The 14,618-nt window shown below is 48.5% G+C and overlaps 6 protein-coding genes across 6 annotated transcripts; 5 read left to right on the forward strand and 1 right to left on the reverse strand.

The window, feature by feature from the left end:
• The first annotated feature begins 1,970 nt into the window (after positions 1 to 1,970).
• AUEXF2481DRAFT_45019 (uncharacterized protein) lies at positions 1,971 to 3,116 on the forward strand. The gene has a single exon (XM_013483504.1). The coding sequence runs from the start codon at positions 2,324 to 2,326 to the stop codon at positions 2,834 to 2,836; it is 513 nt and encodes a 170-aa protein (XP_013338958.1). The 5' UTR covers positions 1,971 to 2,323; the 3' UTR covers positions 2,837 to 3,116.
• Positions 3,117 to 3,258: 142 nt separating this feature from the next.
• Positions 3,259 to 4,619, reverse strand: AUEXF2481DRAFT_45020 (uncharacterized protein). The gene has a single exon (XM_013483505.1). It carries the CDS (start codon positions 4,319 to 4,321, stop codon positions 3,692 to 3,694), a length of 630 nt encoding a protein of 209 aa, XP_013338959.1. The 5' UTR covers positions 4,322 to 4,619; the 3' UTR covers positions 3,259 to 3,691.
• A 774-nt stretch (positions 4,620 to 5,393) lies between these two features.
• On the forward strand, positions 5,394 to 6,774 carry AUEXF2481DRAFT_45022 (uncharacterized protein). Its single transcript, XM_013483506.1, has one exon. The coding sequence runs from the start codon at positions 5,618 to 5,620 to the stop codon at positions 6,455 to 6,457; it is 840 nt and encodes a 279-aa protein (XP_013338960.1). The 5' UTR covers positions 5,394 to 5,617; the 3' UTR covers positions 6,458 to 6,774.
• Positions 6,775 to 9,215: 2,441 nt separating this feature from the next.
• On the forward strand, positions 9,216 to 10,526 carry AUEXF2481DRAFT_567999 (uncharacterized protein). Its single transcript, XM_013483538.1, has 2 exons — positions 9,216 to 9,286; positions 9,341 to 10,526. Exon 2 carries the CDS (start codon positions 9,623 to 9,625, stop codon positions 10,394 to 10,396), a length of 774 nt encoding a protein of 257 aa, XP_013338992.1. The 5' UTR covers positions 9,216 to 9,286; positions 9,341 to 9,622; the 3' UTR covers positions 10,397 to 10,526.
• A 1,265-nt stretch (positions 10,527 to 11,791) lies between these two features.
• On the forward strand, positions 11,792 to 12,855 carry AUEXF2481DRAFT_568038 (uncharacterized protein). Its single transcript, XM_013483539.1, has one exon. It carries the CDS (start codon positions 11,998 to 12,000, stop codon positions 12,670 to 12,672), a length of 675 nt encoding a protein of 224 aa, XP_013338993.1. The 5' UTR covers positions 11,792 to 11,997; the 3' UTR covers positions 12,673 to 12,855.
• AUEXF2481DRAFT_568017 (uncharacterized protein) lies at positions 12,579 to 13,983 on the forward strand. The gene has a single exon (XM_013483540.1). The coding sequence runs from the start codon at positions 12,768 to 12,770 to the stop codon at positions 13,704 to 13,706; it is 939 nt and encodes a 312-aa protein (XP_013338994.1). The 5' UTR covers positions 12,579 to 12,767; the 3' UTR covers positions 13,707 to 13,983.
• Positions 13,984 to 14,618: the final 635 nt, after the last annotated feature.

A 14,618-nucleotide genomic window follows, 5' to 3' on the forward strand; every position in this document is an offset into this window, starting at 1 on the left:
GATTGTCGTCGATTTCGATCGTTATACGGATAAGATTATCTAGATCTTCGATTTTTATGCCGGCTCGCATAAGTTCGTCTTTAACATTTTCCTTCAGACTACGTCGATATATAGTTATAAGGGCAGAGTCATCCTAATCGGTGACTTAGGCGTACTCCTAGAACTTAGCGGCATATTCGGATGCTAAAGTGTGCTAACGGATGTGCTAAATAAGGCGTATAGTAACCTTGTCTTCGTTAGAGATGCTAAAGATACGGCGTATCTCGGTCTTAAACTTGACAAAGCTCATTATAATCCCGTTAGTGTCCTTACGTTTGTCGAGGAACTTCTAAAGTATCGGTTTCATCTAGTGCTAGGCTCTTCTACGGAGATAGGTACTAGCAAAGATAGTCTTCTTAGCTTCCTCTATAGGAGTAAAGATGTAGTAAAGATCCATCTGGTTAAGCCAATCGTTAAGCCCCTAGCGGTCTCTATAGTAGAGGTCGGGCTTAGCGACTTTGCTATCGTCACGAGTAGTGCTAGTGGAGCGGTTTCCACCAGCCTCGCTGGGTGTACCTCTCGGGGTGGTGTTACTTAAGTGACTTATTCTGAGGGCGTTTAAAGTTGTTATAGCCAACTATCTTAGATAAGATAACAGGTCACGGGGTTAGACTCGTAAAGCGGAGTGTCAAGCGAGGTGAAGCAGGTAGTGTATAAAGTAGTGTATACTAAAGGGACTGTTAGAATAACTAATTGAGTTGAACGCAGGACTACCTAAGGTCGTCCTGCCTACCTATATACCTAATAAATAATGAGTGTATGCATGTTGCTCTGTATGCTCTGTTATGCTCTGTAGAGCAGAGCAGCAGAGCAGAGCAGAGTAGATGGCATGTCCTGCAGAGTGCTCTGTTCCGCTAAGGTGCGGGGAACAACAGAGCAGGCTGCGCGACCCTGTCATTGGCAGGATCGTAACAATAGCTTACTCGCTAAGTAGGTAAGCTAAATAAGTAACCCTAACTATATTATTAGTAGGTTAACTTACCCGCTAAGTACGTAAGGATCGGTATATAGCTATCTTACTTACTTTCTTAGTAGGTAAGGACCTTTAACTAATAGTAGATCGTAATAGTAAGTAATACTAGCGTCGACGTTAGTAAAGTAACTTACCTTAGTAAGTAAATACCTCTTTACTTCTAATTTTAGACCTTAATCTATACTTATAATAGCTACTACCTTAGCCTTTCTTGTATCTATATATAGCGAAGAATAGGCTTATTTCTAATCTTACATAGTAATAGCTATTTAGCGCTAGTTCTATAGTAGAGAGCTATTTCTTCTAGTTAGACTACTCCTAGTTAATGAAGTTCTAGAGGTATATTTAGGCTTCTTAGTTTAGTCTCTTAGGGCCTCCGTCTATTTATAGGTAGTAAGCGGAGCTTAATCTCCGCTATATACTAACTAGTCGGTAAAGCTTTATTTAGAAGGTACTTATCTAATTCGTTCCTTTATTACTTATAATAGCGCTCGGTATACTATAGTATCTTACCTAGTAGTTTATAAACTTTATAGCGTAGTCCTCCGCTTTTATATTAGGTATCGCCTCTAATACGACCTACTTAGATAGACGATCCTTAATAACCTAGAGGTACTAGCTACCTTATAAGTCGGGTAAATCTGTTATAAAATCTATAGAGATCTCCTAGAAGAAACAGTCGGGGACCGGTAGTAGTCTTAGGAGTCCGTACTTATACTCTCTCTATACTTTATTACATCTATAGTAGTCGTAATTCCTTAAGAACTGCCTTACGTACCTAGATTATAGCGGCTAGTAAAAGTCGCGAGCTAGTAAGGAAGCGGTAGCGTCTCGGCCGGGGTAGCCGTAGACTAGAGAATCGTATACGGACTAAATAAAGGCTACCATATATATCGAGTCTGGTAGATATATATTAAGTGGCTCGGCAAACTAACTTCAACATCTGTCCCTCAGTATTCTCATATACCGGTCTTCGCGACAATAACTATGGACTTTCTTTCGATAGACTCCTGCGTTTAACAAACGTATGGCCACAATGTGTCCTCCCTGCTGTCAAGAACACCCACACCTTATGATTCAGGTTACGCCAGCGCGCCCGATGACCCTTTCGAGAGCTTTTGCAAGTCTCAGTCCTCTCAGCTGCAATCGTTTGCGCACTCCGGTATTCCAGGTTCCGAGCACGAACCTACGTCCACGTTCCAAACCAACATACCGTGGAAACGGCCTTCGAGACCTCAGTTGTGTCGTACGCAACCTATCTCGACTCATCTGTACAACTCCCAACATCCCACCGTCCAGGAGAACATCGGCATGTCAGTTGATGCGGGTATCAATAGTATGACTGGCTACTGCGACATCGACTCTCTACTCGCTGCTGCATACAATAACACTTGCACGACACAGACCAGGCGCTTCCAGTTTTTCGCATCTCAACACCTCACGCCCTCTCAATTATCGACTCAGCCACTTCCTTTTCACGAACTAGCAAGTCCAGAAGTCGATGACTCTCCTGAGTTCATGGAAGAGACTTCCGAACCTGCAAACAGAGCCAACAAAGGACGACGGCGTGGACGTACAACCCACATGGGGGTAGAGCAACGCTACCGTGATAACATCGTCTCTGCCTTCCAAAAACTTGCTAGCACGATTCCGTATATCCAGACGACTCAGCCGGCTCGGGTGGGTCAGATCCCTAAGCCTAGCAAGGCGGAGATCCTACTTAGTGCGAGTGAGTACATTCGACAGCTGGAAAGGGAGATCGAGCAATTGAGGCTGACACTTATCTGCAATGGGAGTCCGATGAGCGAATACGCAATGGAATAATATTTATGAAAGAGAGCTTAGCATAAGTACTCACAAAGCTTAAAAAAGGAACATATGTCGAAGCGTCAGGCAGTCACCGTATGATACACGGATGAGATAGATGTTTTGAACAAGTTCGGTAGCGAGCGATAGCAGACAACGTTCAATGATCTCAGTCTACACATAAAAGCTGGCCTTCGTATCGGTGCCCTGCACTGCCGGTTTCCCCAGTCACACTTCACCTGGGCACATCAAGATTTGTGAGGGCGCAATAGATCATGCGCATCTGTGACACTCCGGTCGGAGCGAGACACTTCATGATTATCTAAACGTCTTCAGGGCTCTCTCGAGGTCTGAAAAGTGGAACCTGGAGTTTCTAAATCTCTATGGATGTCCGGTAGGGAGCGATAAGGTATGATACCAGGGCAGTGCTCTCTACACCACGGTCTTGTTGCCAAGGTAAAGCTGTTAGGGCAACCCACCCACGCTTTCGGTTCGTTGAACGCGACGTGGAAGATTTGACTTACATGTATGTTCACGCCACCCCACCTGCCAGGCTCGACGAGATTAAAACCATGGATTACAATGGCACTGCTGAGCCCACTTCTGGATGCCATCGATCCAAACTCCAGCGGTCGCGCGAGCGCATGTCAATCGCAAAGTCGACATTGTTCGAGAGGAGAAGCAGCAGGAAACCCAACAAAACAGGACCATCAAGGCGTGTTCGAAACAACGACCAGAGCGTGCTCAATGATAGGTCTCAGCTATGGGCGATCTTGGTACTAATCGTCTAAGTGTTGATGAGATTGATTATGACCATTATACAAGTCACAAATTATACACAAAGGCTGGACCTCACACCCCCGGTCTTTGGTCTTAGCAAGAAGACCTTCTTGCATGTTCACGAGAGCGAGACACATGGTGTCGAGCAAAGAGGTCAAAGAGTGCGCCAAAGACTGTTCGAGTTCTCCGTCCAGCGCTCTGCAAGGTCCTCAACAATCTCGCCCCGCAGCCTTTTTCGGATCCGGTGTGCATGCTCGGTATGTCATAGTGACACGGCATATAGCTTCCTTCAACAAGGCAGGTCTGTGGCGGCACCTCGCGACGAAATGAGCTTAGAACCAGCCCTTCCATCATCTCCCATGTTGCCTGTATGGCTGGTTCAAGGACTTGGGGATCAGCAGCGCGTTTCTGCAGACGAACTCTGAGAATCGGATCGCGTATCTGGGAGGGTAGATTGACTTCGCACTCGCTACCGGGTAAGAGGTAGGTGTCGACGAGTGAGACCCACGAGTGCATCAGATCTTGAAGGTCTCGAGATGGTAAAGATAATTTGCGGCTAGAGGCACTTAGAGCATTCTCATAGCGCTCCTTGTATTGGGCAGCTGCAAGAGCAAACTGGAGCATTTCCAGACAATAGTGGTCAGAAAAGTATTCGATGAATGAAGCCTGCGTCCAAAACATCGGGAGTCTTTCTGCTAAGACATCTTCCATTTGTACAGTCATCCTCTGATCCAGGAAACTATGCGCGATTGTATAGATAATGCTGATTGTGATAACCACAAAGTAGAGGGTGATGTATCCAGGAAACCGCCCGCGCATCAGAGATTGACCGTGTGATGGGTTACTTTTGACAAGAGACTGGATCAACGTGAGAGTGTATAAGCAAAAACGATAAGACGATAAGGCGACAGGGGCGCAAGATGATCTTGAGATCTAGGACGCTGCGTATCTTGACATCTTATGGATCACCTGTTACGCGGCCAATGTGTCGTCGCCCACGCTGTAGTGGAATGAACCATCGCCAAATTTTGCTAAGAAACAATATAAGGTCAAGATATACGACCTGAATATCGTTTAATAACGTCGGGCGACCCATGGAGGCCGTTGAAAGCTGAATACGAAGTTGAACGTCAGCGACGCAAGAAAGATGTCACAGGCCTTTTCGTTGCTCAATCTGTCTCGCGCCGACAAAAAACTACTGCTGATTATGGGGCATGCAGTGATGCAGATGACTCAAAGGAAATACTGGTGCTCTGCGACTAATTTCTCAAAGACTTGACGCGCGATCTCGATAACCCCAGGATAGTATGACACTGGCGATATTTGTGTTGAGCGGGGTCATATATAAACAAGTATCCCTGCGCCGCCCGACGAAAGAGAGCACTGCTTTTCGATACTGCTCGACCGTTCTACAGGCACGAATATCGAACCGCGAAACATTCTAATGACCTCTCACTTGTCACTACAGAATATTCCTCCACGCGGCGTTCTAGGGCAAGGTCGTATTTCGCAAACGGTTGACGTCTGCATCCGAACACTATACGAACACTGGCTTAAATTCCGCTCAATTTCTAGACAGACCGGAGGCAGGTCCGCGATGCGCAACTTGGTACGCCATCATTTCCCATTGGAAAGTTCTTCCCTCCACAGCCACGGCAGTATTTCACACTCAGAGTGACTCGTAGACTGTGTCGGACTGGCTGCTTCTATCTCATACCAATGTTATCGTCCAAAGAGGTTTGAGCTAACAGCCATCGCTAGGCGAGACAAGTTTCGTTATCATACTGATGGCTGATAGTCCCCAGCTTATGCTATCTCCACATAAACCCAGCAATGATAACGAGCGATTCAGCCAACGGTTGGGTCTTCTTTATTCCCGGAAATCCTCGTCTCCGTCAATAGTGAAGCCTGTTTTGGATGCCTAGAGCCATTCACCATTACCAGTGTCAACGACTCCAACAAAGTCATTCTGTCAATGCTCTCGATATTGCTATAAGTCAGCACCCTCCCAGTGAAAACATGGTCACTTGTCCATCGATTTCCATCCCCGCAATTCCTTACCTCCATATTTATTTATATCAACTCAATACTACATCGCAACGACCAGCAATGCTGTGCTATCGCAAAGGCACCTGGACCGAGGAAGAAGACAGCATCTTACTGAGCATCGTAAATGCTTGTGGACCCTGCCATTGGTTTCGAGTCTCGGACATGTTAGGCACTCGAACAGCCAAGCAATGCGCCGAACGATACTATCAGCACTTACGACCAGGTCTCAACCATGGACCGCTCACCAGCTACGAGTGTTTCCTGATAGATAAGATCATCCTCGAGAAAGGGAAGTGCTGGGCATACATCGCGAAACAACTTGTGAATCGCAGTGAGAACAAGATCAAGAATTGGTGGTACAGTCGACGATATAAGCAATATCGTGAGCGAAGGGGCAAAGAGCTTGATGTGAGATATCCTCCATCAGATCTCGAGTCTTCTGACATTGCGCGTTTGGTGGACGTTCCCAGTGGTCAAGGGGTGACGAAAGTATCTCCATCCTCGATGAATTTCGACACTACAGTATTGGAACCTCGAAGTGTCCAGAGATACGATCGGCAGTTAAGTCCCAAGGAGTTTTTCCTTCCCCAATCTACACCCAGGGCTTCGCAGAACCGAAATATCTCATTCAGGTCAATTATTTCGACGATGGATTTTCAGAACGCTGGGAATGCAGACAGGATGTCCAAGGTCCAAGCACACATGCATGCCTTACCTACATCCGCGTTCAGCCAGCTCGGATCTTTCACAACCCTGGGACCAAATCATCACACAGCTCAATATACCTTCCCCAGATATAAACTCAAATAGCAAGCAGCCTCAAGCCCTGTCCATATGTAGGAGACCAATTCATGCTTGAAGTTCTAGTTGCTCATGCTCGAAAAAATGGTCTGTGCAGCCGGATATGACCTTCTATTCTCCTCTCGTTCTCTGAGCTGAGTCAACGCTATGTCATGCGGATCCTACGCCGGGTATACACACTACTATGCTCATGCCTGTTTGGGTGCCGAGACAAAAAGCCTCGTTTCATGTGATAGACTTTAAATTACGGGTGTTACAGTCAAGCTTCGTCGTTGCCGTGTCGCAAAGTTCAAGTCTCCCGTCCTGCAATAGACTTTCGTCACGAGCCCTCATTGTTTGATTCGACGACAAATATGAGTGATTCAACATCATGGAACAATGAGTGCGCTAGAGGCAGTATCAGCGATGGCCGCTGCAGAGTTAAAGTGCTGTATGTGTTTCCGGAGTGACTTTCTTTCGTTGGGGCGCAGCTCGTCATTCATCCGTGCACAGATCGAAGTGAACCTCAGATACCCGTATACACTCATGACATCTCTTGAGCGGGGAAGAAAGATGGAGCTGGATGTAGCCCGCATTCTCCAGCGCTAATGCTCCATCAGCCCATAAATGACCCTGTTCAATGGCTAAATATGCCTCGGGTAAGTTCGTTGTCAGTCCCTGGAGAATGCATTGCAACCAAAACTGTCGCCTCAACTTTGCCTAGAGCTTTGCTCAATGGACGTTTCATGTCATCGAAATAGGCGCCGACATGTATAATCATCAATTTCGTAGGCTACGGTAATTCCTGGTAAGCGAATAAGCCAGCGCCCAAGGACTAGTGCTGGGACAGCTTGAGGTGTCTCGGTACCGCACAGCGAAAGGACCGCGGACCCAACTCCAGCGTCGACGCCTTGGGCTTGATTCGTTGGCGCTAGCTACTCGACATGGCGAAAAGCCGTTTTGGGGAGATGAACGGCAGATTTAAGTCTTTATGCTTTGCACTAGTTTTAGGTCTCGCACAAGACCTAACTCTATGAGGGGTGCTCGATGGCTCCATGTGGACGGAGTTCCCCATCATCGATCTTTCTCTTCATTCTGTTGGTGGCCCTAGCGACAGCTTTGATGATAATTTACTTGCCGTTCGCAGGACCATCGTTACTGAAGCACATAAAGACCATGGAGAGGTCACTGTTCTGGCCATAAATCATATTCAACCAGTACAGCTTACAGGCACTCGTCGACATACGTCCTTATCCTTCGGCATCGATGACCAATTGACTCGTGTTTCGGAGCGAAAATAATGGCAAAGCTGGAATTACGCAGGGATTTGTGTGATTGTGGAGGGCACTTTGAAAAGATCAGGCAACAAATCATGCTTTTTCTGCTCTTTTTCCAAATGCGATTCACACAGCGAGAAGCACTCTTGCTGTGTCCACTCTTGCGAAAATCTCATGGGAAGCCTAAACCGTTGCTTCCTTCTCCACGTGAACCCCATCATTCGACGCGTATTGGCAGTGCTACCTTTCGTGCCCAAGCCGACACTCGGCCTCCATGTTCCATTCGATCTGAGAATCTACATCAACGGAGATATCTACGGCTGTCTTCATCCTCACTACTGGGCCGGGTCGTCACGTCTGCATGCCACAAAGCGTAAATCTAGGCTGCGAGATTGACAAGATTGCATCACTCTTTCGAACCAAAACAGTGATCGCTCAAGGACTGAGTGTAACACTACACGCACCGCACGATTCATCCGCACACTGGTAGCTGACACGTTGAGCTTCAGTCTCACACAGCATATACGACTGCTCGCCAGCGTCTGCTCTCAATCATCCTCGATCGATTACCGACAGCCGCAGCGTCCGGTAATTCATCCTCTTGGTCACGAAAGCATTACTCTCTAGCAACCCAGCTTCTTCCAACTTCACCCTCACATCAACCAATTCACCGAAAATACACAAAGATCTCCGGCTGCGAGTTTCTAAGTGCAATGATTCGTTGGTCTGTCTCAGCAGCAGACGCGACGGTCGAGACTGACAGCGCAAACCGACAGGTCCACCTATAGCTCTACGACTCTATCTAGATTGCTTACGTGTTTAAACAAGGTCCTCGGCAGCGTTCTCGGCGACGAGAATCTGAGCAAAGCGGACATTTAAGCTCTTCGTCTGACGTGTAAGGAACTACCGCTAGCTATAATTTGTGTATTCGTATAGAGATTTTTCACTTCGCTATATACCATTCTAGCCCGGCATAGCCTTAAGGTAATAGAAAAAGTCTGTAGCCACCCTATAATTAGTCTACACACCTAGTCCGTCGTATCTCTAGCTACCATTCTTGACCCCGGCAAAGTCATAAGTCTTACTAGAGCGGTCTGTCAGCTTTGTGGAGCAGGGACATCCAGCTCACCCGGATCGCAGTCGCAGCTTTTGGAGCGTACACGAATTGCTGTACCTTGACTCAAAGGGGGAAGTTGGAAGCAGCCGAGTCAGGAGACGACTCAGGCAGGAAGCAAATAGTTTGGCGCTCACTTTGGCCACTTGATCGACTGAAGTTCTAGCCAATTCTATGTCTGAGTCACCCAATTGACCTGGAAAAGAGAGGACTGCAGCGCTTTTTGACTGGGGACGCGGTCCTTTATTCAGTTTTCGGATTTGCATAAAAAAAAAAGGCGGGGTCTTCCGCCGGAACCGAAGATTGACCCCTAGGGTTCGGCCAGAAGCTCACCGTTGTGGCTGCACCTTCGTGGAGCAAAGCGGTGCTTCACTTACGCTGAGCGGAGAAACTCAGTCTCCAATGACGAATAGCATTGCTAATCCCGGCACTATCTTGCCTCAGAGCTTCGAGAAGTTCCAGGGATTGGTAAGCCCAAGAAAGTTCGAAAATTGTGTCCTCGCGTCTGACGAAGTCGGTGAGAGTCGTCTGATATAAAGGTGGCTGCTCCCTCAACCAGAACAAGTCAGATCAACAAACAGATATTAACTGTATTGGCACGCATTCACGACCTAATTCAAGATCATCATGGCTCCCACAATTCTTGTTGTTGGATCTACCGGCAACACTGGCAAGAGCGTCGTCCACACTCTACCAGAGCTTCTACGAAACAGCAAGACCATGTCGGATCATCGCATTCTCGGCCTCACTCGAAATTTGGAGAGCCACGCCGCTCAGTAGCTCGCCGCTCTCCCTAAGGTCAACATGGCGGAGAAGGACTGGACCGAGATAGATGCTGACTGGCTTCGTGAAAATGAAGTCGTCAGGGCGTACATCGCACCTCACAATGAGCCCAGCCAATTTGCAGATGAGTCAGCCTTCTACGCTGCCCTTCTTCAGGCCGGCGTCAAGTATGTGGTCAAGGTCTCAACCAACGTCAAATATGTTGGTCCCACCAACCCTGTCTACTACGGACGTTCGCACTGGGCAATTGAGAACCTATTAGACCAGACCGAGTTTCGAGGTCTGCAGTGGACATCGCTGCAGCCCAACTTTTTCACCGCAATGTACCTTTCCTCGGCCGCTCAGTGGATCAAGGCATATCGCAGGACAGGAAATCAAGAGGTCTTGAAGACGAACGTCGCTGAAGACGTCGCTGTGGCTATGATTGATCCGCGCGATGTCGGGAAAGTTGGCGCCCATCTCCTCACATTGGATGATGTCACTCCCCACAACGGAGCTCGCTACGTTCTCAGCGGTCCAGAAGATATCAACGGAAAGGACATTCTCGAATTGGTGGAAAGCTTTGCCAACGTCAAAGTGGAGACCGTGGAATACAAGGATGTGTCCTGGATTGATGATCTGGCTAGTTCGGGAGTATACCCAAAGAAAGTCTTATCGTCGATCAAGGCTGGATGTATTCCTCTATGGAATGCCCAATGTTCACTCTCTGGCTCTCCCACCAGCAAAAAGATCATCGCGCTTGCTGCACCAAGTCGCACACCCATTCAAGCTCTCGAGACCATGTTGCGAAACTAAAGGTCAGGAGTACCACGTGAAGACAGACATGTGAACGTCTGAAAATCATATGTACTAAAATTATGTATACATCACTTGCAGTATATCTTCCATGCATCAGCCAACCTACGCAACAATGTGCCCCTGATCAACACAGGGTTAGACCCTAAGACTACACCCGCCCTCTACAAAATCCTACGGCTGTTTACTGGCGTCTGGGCTCACTGCATCTAGATCTCGATTCTCTGTCGCTACGTGGTCGAGAGAACGGCGATTCTGTGATGCGTTTGTTCTATGCCGCGCCGAACTTGCGTGAGTTCATCCTCACCGCGGGATGCACCGAGATAGGAAAGAATGTGGGCATCTCATTCCTCGACAACATCGTCCGACTGCTTCAATTCGAACCTAAATCCAAGCTTCATGTCCTTGTTCTGCGGGAAGTCGCAATCAGGATGGAGACCATGCTTTAGCTGTTCCAGCACCACAGTGGCGCCCTTCAGGAAGTCGAATTGTCGGTATCACTCTGCTTGAATCTTGGAAGGAGTGCTACCTGTGGATGCGCAAGGAGCTCAAGCTAGAGAAACTACACATGAGGAGTTTCTTCGAGATCAATTCAAACAACAAGTCGGGAAACGGACTTTTCTTTCTCAAGTGCTGGCACAAAAGGAGCATTCGGTTCAGCGGCAAGGAAAGCGTTGAAGATGGTGGGGACCTTCTTAGGATTCGAACGAAGAGATTTGACCGGTAAACCAAGAAGACAGAGACGCAAAGTCGTCTGTGATATGACAATCTAACCCCAGTGAGAACCTAATTGCTGGAACAGCGAAGACGAAGTAGAAAAGATTTCTCTTTGACGGATTGCTTGGAGGAGAGAAGGATTCAAAAGTCAAACATTCAAGCTTTCGATGGATATTGAGGATAACGGAGAGACACTGCGCGTGTATCAAGAAGAAAAATCGAGGGCACGTGAGTCTGGAGACAATGGAAGTAGAGAGAAAACACTTGCGTTGCGAATCCATCTTACCCACATATCCTTGTATTCTAGGTCATCTATGCAGCAATCAATTGCTTACAAAACACACAGAATCTTCCATCTCTGAATGTGAGACACACCCGAGGTTGGCAAAGCAAGAGGAAGACAGCTGTCGACGCTCCTGGAAGCTGTGAAAGTGTTGGGCCATCTGACTCAAGCCTATCACCTACTTTGTAGATTAACACAACATTCGCAATACGGCGCGTCACACAATGTGTTACCGGCTCGTACTTGTTCCTTCTGCCGCCCTCTCACCTCTCTATTCCTTTTTCCAATCAACCACTCGTCGACATTGAGTTCCATGTACCTTCCCCCTACCTATAAGTCATCTCACCTCTGGTTTTGCTCGAGGCTGGCGACACTTCTTATCATCCCCACAGCATCTCGACCTTCGTGCTTCCTATCGACAACGACTCTCCTCTCCGGCACTTGACGCTGGAGACGCCATCGGACTACAGTCTCATACACTCACGATTAACAACCATGTACGTTCTTTCCACTTTTCCCTTCTCTAGCACTTACTGACTGAGCCTCTTCTATCAGGAAGCCACTCAGAACCGTCAACATCCCACCCATCGCTACTTCTGTCATGGATGCTACCACGCAATCTCCTCATCGTTCCACCTCGTCAGGTCTTCTCTCCCTCCCCGACAAATTCCTCGCCATGATCTTCGCCCACACGGACCTCGCCGTCCATGACATCGCCGCTCTCCTACTCGGTTTTCGAAGATTACACGCCATTGCTGCCAAAGTGTTCGTGGAACACTACCCTCAGAAGCCGCTCAAGATGGTCACAAAGGAGAGTCTGGAAGCAGTCATGGTCATCTCGGCTCCTCCCAGCGACCTATTCATCCTGTCCATGCCCAATGAAGTCCTTGCCATGGTCTTTGCCGACAAGACTCTCTCAGCAAACAACTTGGCTGCTGTCCGGGTCAGCTGTAAAGAGCTTCATGCAATTGCTACGAAAGAGTTTGCGAAACGCTACTTCCAAGATCCTTTCGTCATGGTCACCAAGGAGAGCCTGGAGGCCCTGGTGGATATCTGTCGTCATCCTGTCTTCGGACCCCAGGGGAAGAAAGTACAACTGCTCAACGCTCGCGTCAACAAGTGCTTGCTCTCTGACAGAGCCAAAGACTTGACGCACGGTCTAAATGCGGGAGACGGCAAGAAGATGAAGACCGCTAAGGGCGAGTTGCAATGGCTCATGGATATCATCGTTGAAGAACAGACTTTACGGCTTCTGGACTGCTACACGAAATCCTGACAGATATCTTTGACGCTCTCAAAGTATTTGACAAGCCTATCGCCATTGCCTCGCAGCGCACTACGACTTCTCACTCACCTATTGGTCTCAGAAAGATGTTCAAAGGAAAGAACTTACAATCCCATCTGAGAGCCTCGACGCCTGATCTTATCCCAACTCTGGGATTCATGATGGCAGCTGCCTCGGTGAGCGAATGTAAAGTAGGAAAAGTGATCATCGGTGTCGGCGCACTTGATTACCATCCGCAGTACAGCGTGACACCTCAAAGCATCGCATCTTTCAGGCAGAAACACCAGACAATCCTCACCCAAGCCGAGGAGTTCGCTGTGGAGCTCGAGTGTTGCACAAGAGATGGCCGACTGAATTATGAAGGGCTAGAAGCGCTGTCAGTCGTTGTCCAGTACAACTCCGAAGATCTGAAAACCTTCTCACTGTCTTCAGACTGCGGACCCTTCGCCTCCCACCTGTCGAAGTTGCCTAAGGAGGTCCTGTCTTCGGCGTTCAATGCGCTTCAAAATCTCTCTTTGACAAAGGTAACCTTGTCTGAGACCGCTCTCGTACGATGCCTGATGACCAACCGCAGATCTTTGAAGGGGCTGAAGCTCACAGGCGTGGTAATCTCGGGAGTATGGGATCGTGTACTCTCGTACATCGTGAATCACATGTTCCTTGAGCAGTGCGTAATGAGCGAAGGCTACCAGATTGATAACGCCCAAAGGCGTAGAGGTTTGAGAGCGAACTTTTGGCATGTCACGAGTGTCGAGCTCCACGGTCAGGAAGAAGTACGCGTGGGTCTATCTGAGTATCTTGGAATCCAGACCGCAGCACGAGAAGCTGAGAGGGTGATGCGACAGCGAGAGGAAGAGAAGGAACAGAGGCAGGAAGCGGAGAGGGAAGCGAAGAGAGAGGAGGAGAGAACAAGGCAACGCGCGAAAACGAAAGACGAGAAGAAGAAGAAACGAGCCGAGGAAAGAGAAGAGCTGAGGAAAGCACCTCGTCGCTCGTCGCGCCTTGCTAGACCGCAGGCAGGGTAGGGGAGCAGCACAACGCAAGTGTGAGGACCAAGAGTCAGTAGTGCGTTCGAGAGGGAAAGAGGTGATCTTCGAGGCCCCTTGGCATTGGGTAATGTAATGCTTTTCTTCTGCGAGCAAGGTCTGGCATTCATGGAATGGCCAGATGATGATGTCGTATCCCAAACATTGTGTTCCTCGTCGTAAAATACCGGCATGCTATCACATTCAGCAACACTCTCAAGTTGTCAACGTACCCGAGCAGGGAGGTAAGCCGCCAAGTCGACGAGGCTTGACAAGTCATGCCTCTACCATCATACCAAGACCTGCACGTTTCGGTCCCGCGCACCCGCGCTCGCCCGACAAACAACGCCTCCAGAAGTCTTGCCTAAATGACAAGCCATGAGGCACCAAAGCTTGCTGTAACCACATTCGCGACCGTCCATTTCCTCTCATGACCGCTGTAGTCACCAGAAATCTTCGTGGAGGAGTGTTCGAAAGATTGGAGAAGCCGCCAGAGAAGGAGGGGAAGTGGAGATAAAGTTTGATTCACACGAGATGATGCGTGAACCATGTGATGTACATATTTTGGGGAGGGTTCGGTGTTCTCACCGTAAAGGGAGGCCGAACTCCGTACCCCACACCGGGGTTGTTCGGCGTGGAGGTACGGCGTCGGAGGCCGATGGCTGGTTTTGCTTTCTCGTTGTCAAAGTCTGCTTGGCTGATTCGGTTTACTTTCCCCTCTGCTTTGCTGCTTTTGCTGTATGTGGAAGAGTTGCAAGGTCGCGACGTGATAAGAAGAGAGCGTAGGTTGGTTGTTACACAGGACTTCAGTCGGGCCGTCTGTCCGGTCCAGTACCACAGCTGTCGAGCTTGTAAGGGACGGGCGACAGTCACCCTCTTCCGAACAAAACAGACCAACAGGCTCGAGCAAGA

Source organism: Aureobasidium subglaciale (genome assembly GCF_000721755.1).
Source record: "Aureobasidium subglaciale EXF-2481 unplaced genomic scaffold scaffold_41, whole genome shotgun sequence".
Taxonomy (NCBI): Eukaryota; Fungi; Ascomycota; class Dothideomycetes; order Dothideales; family Saccotheciaceae; genus Aureobasidium; species Aureobasidium subglaciale.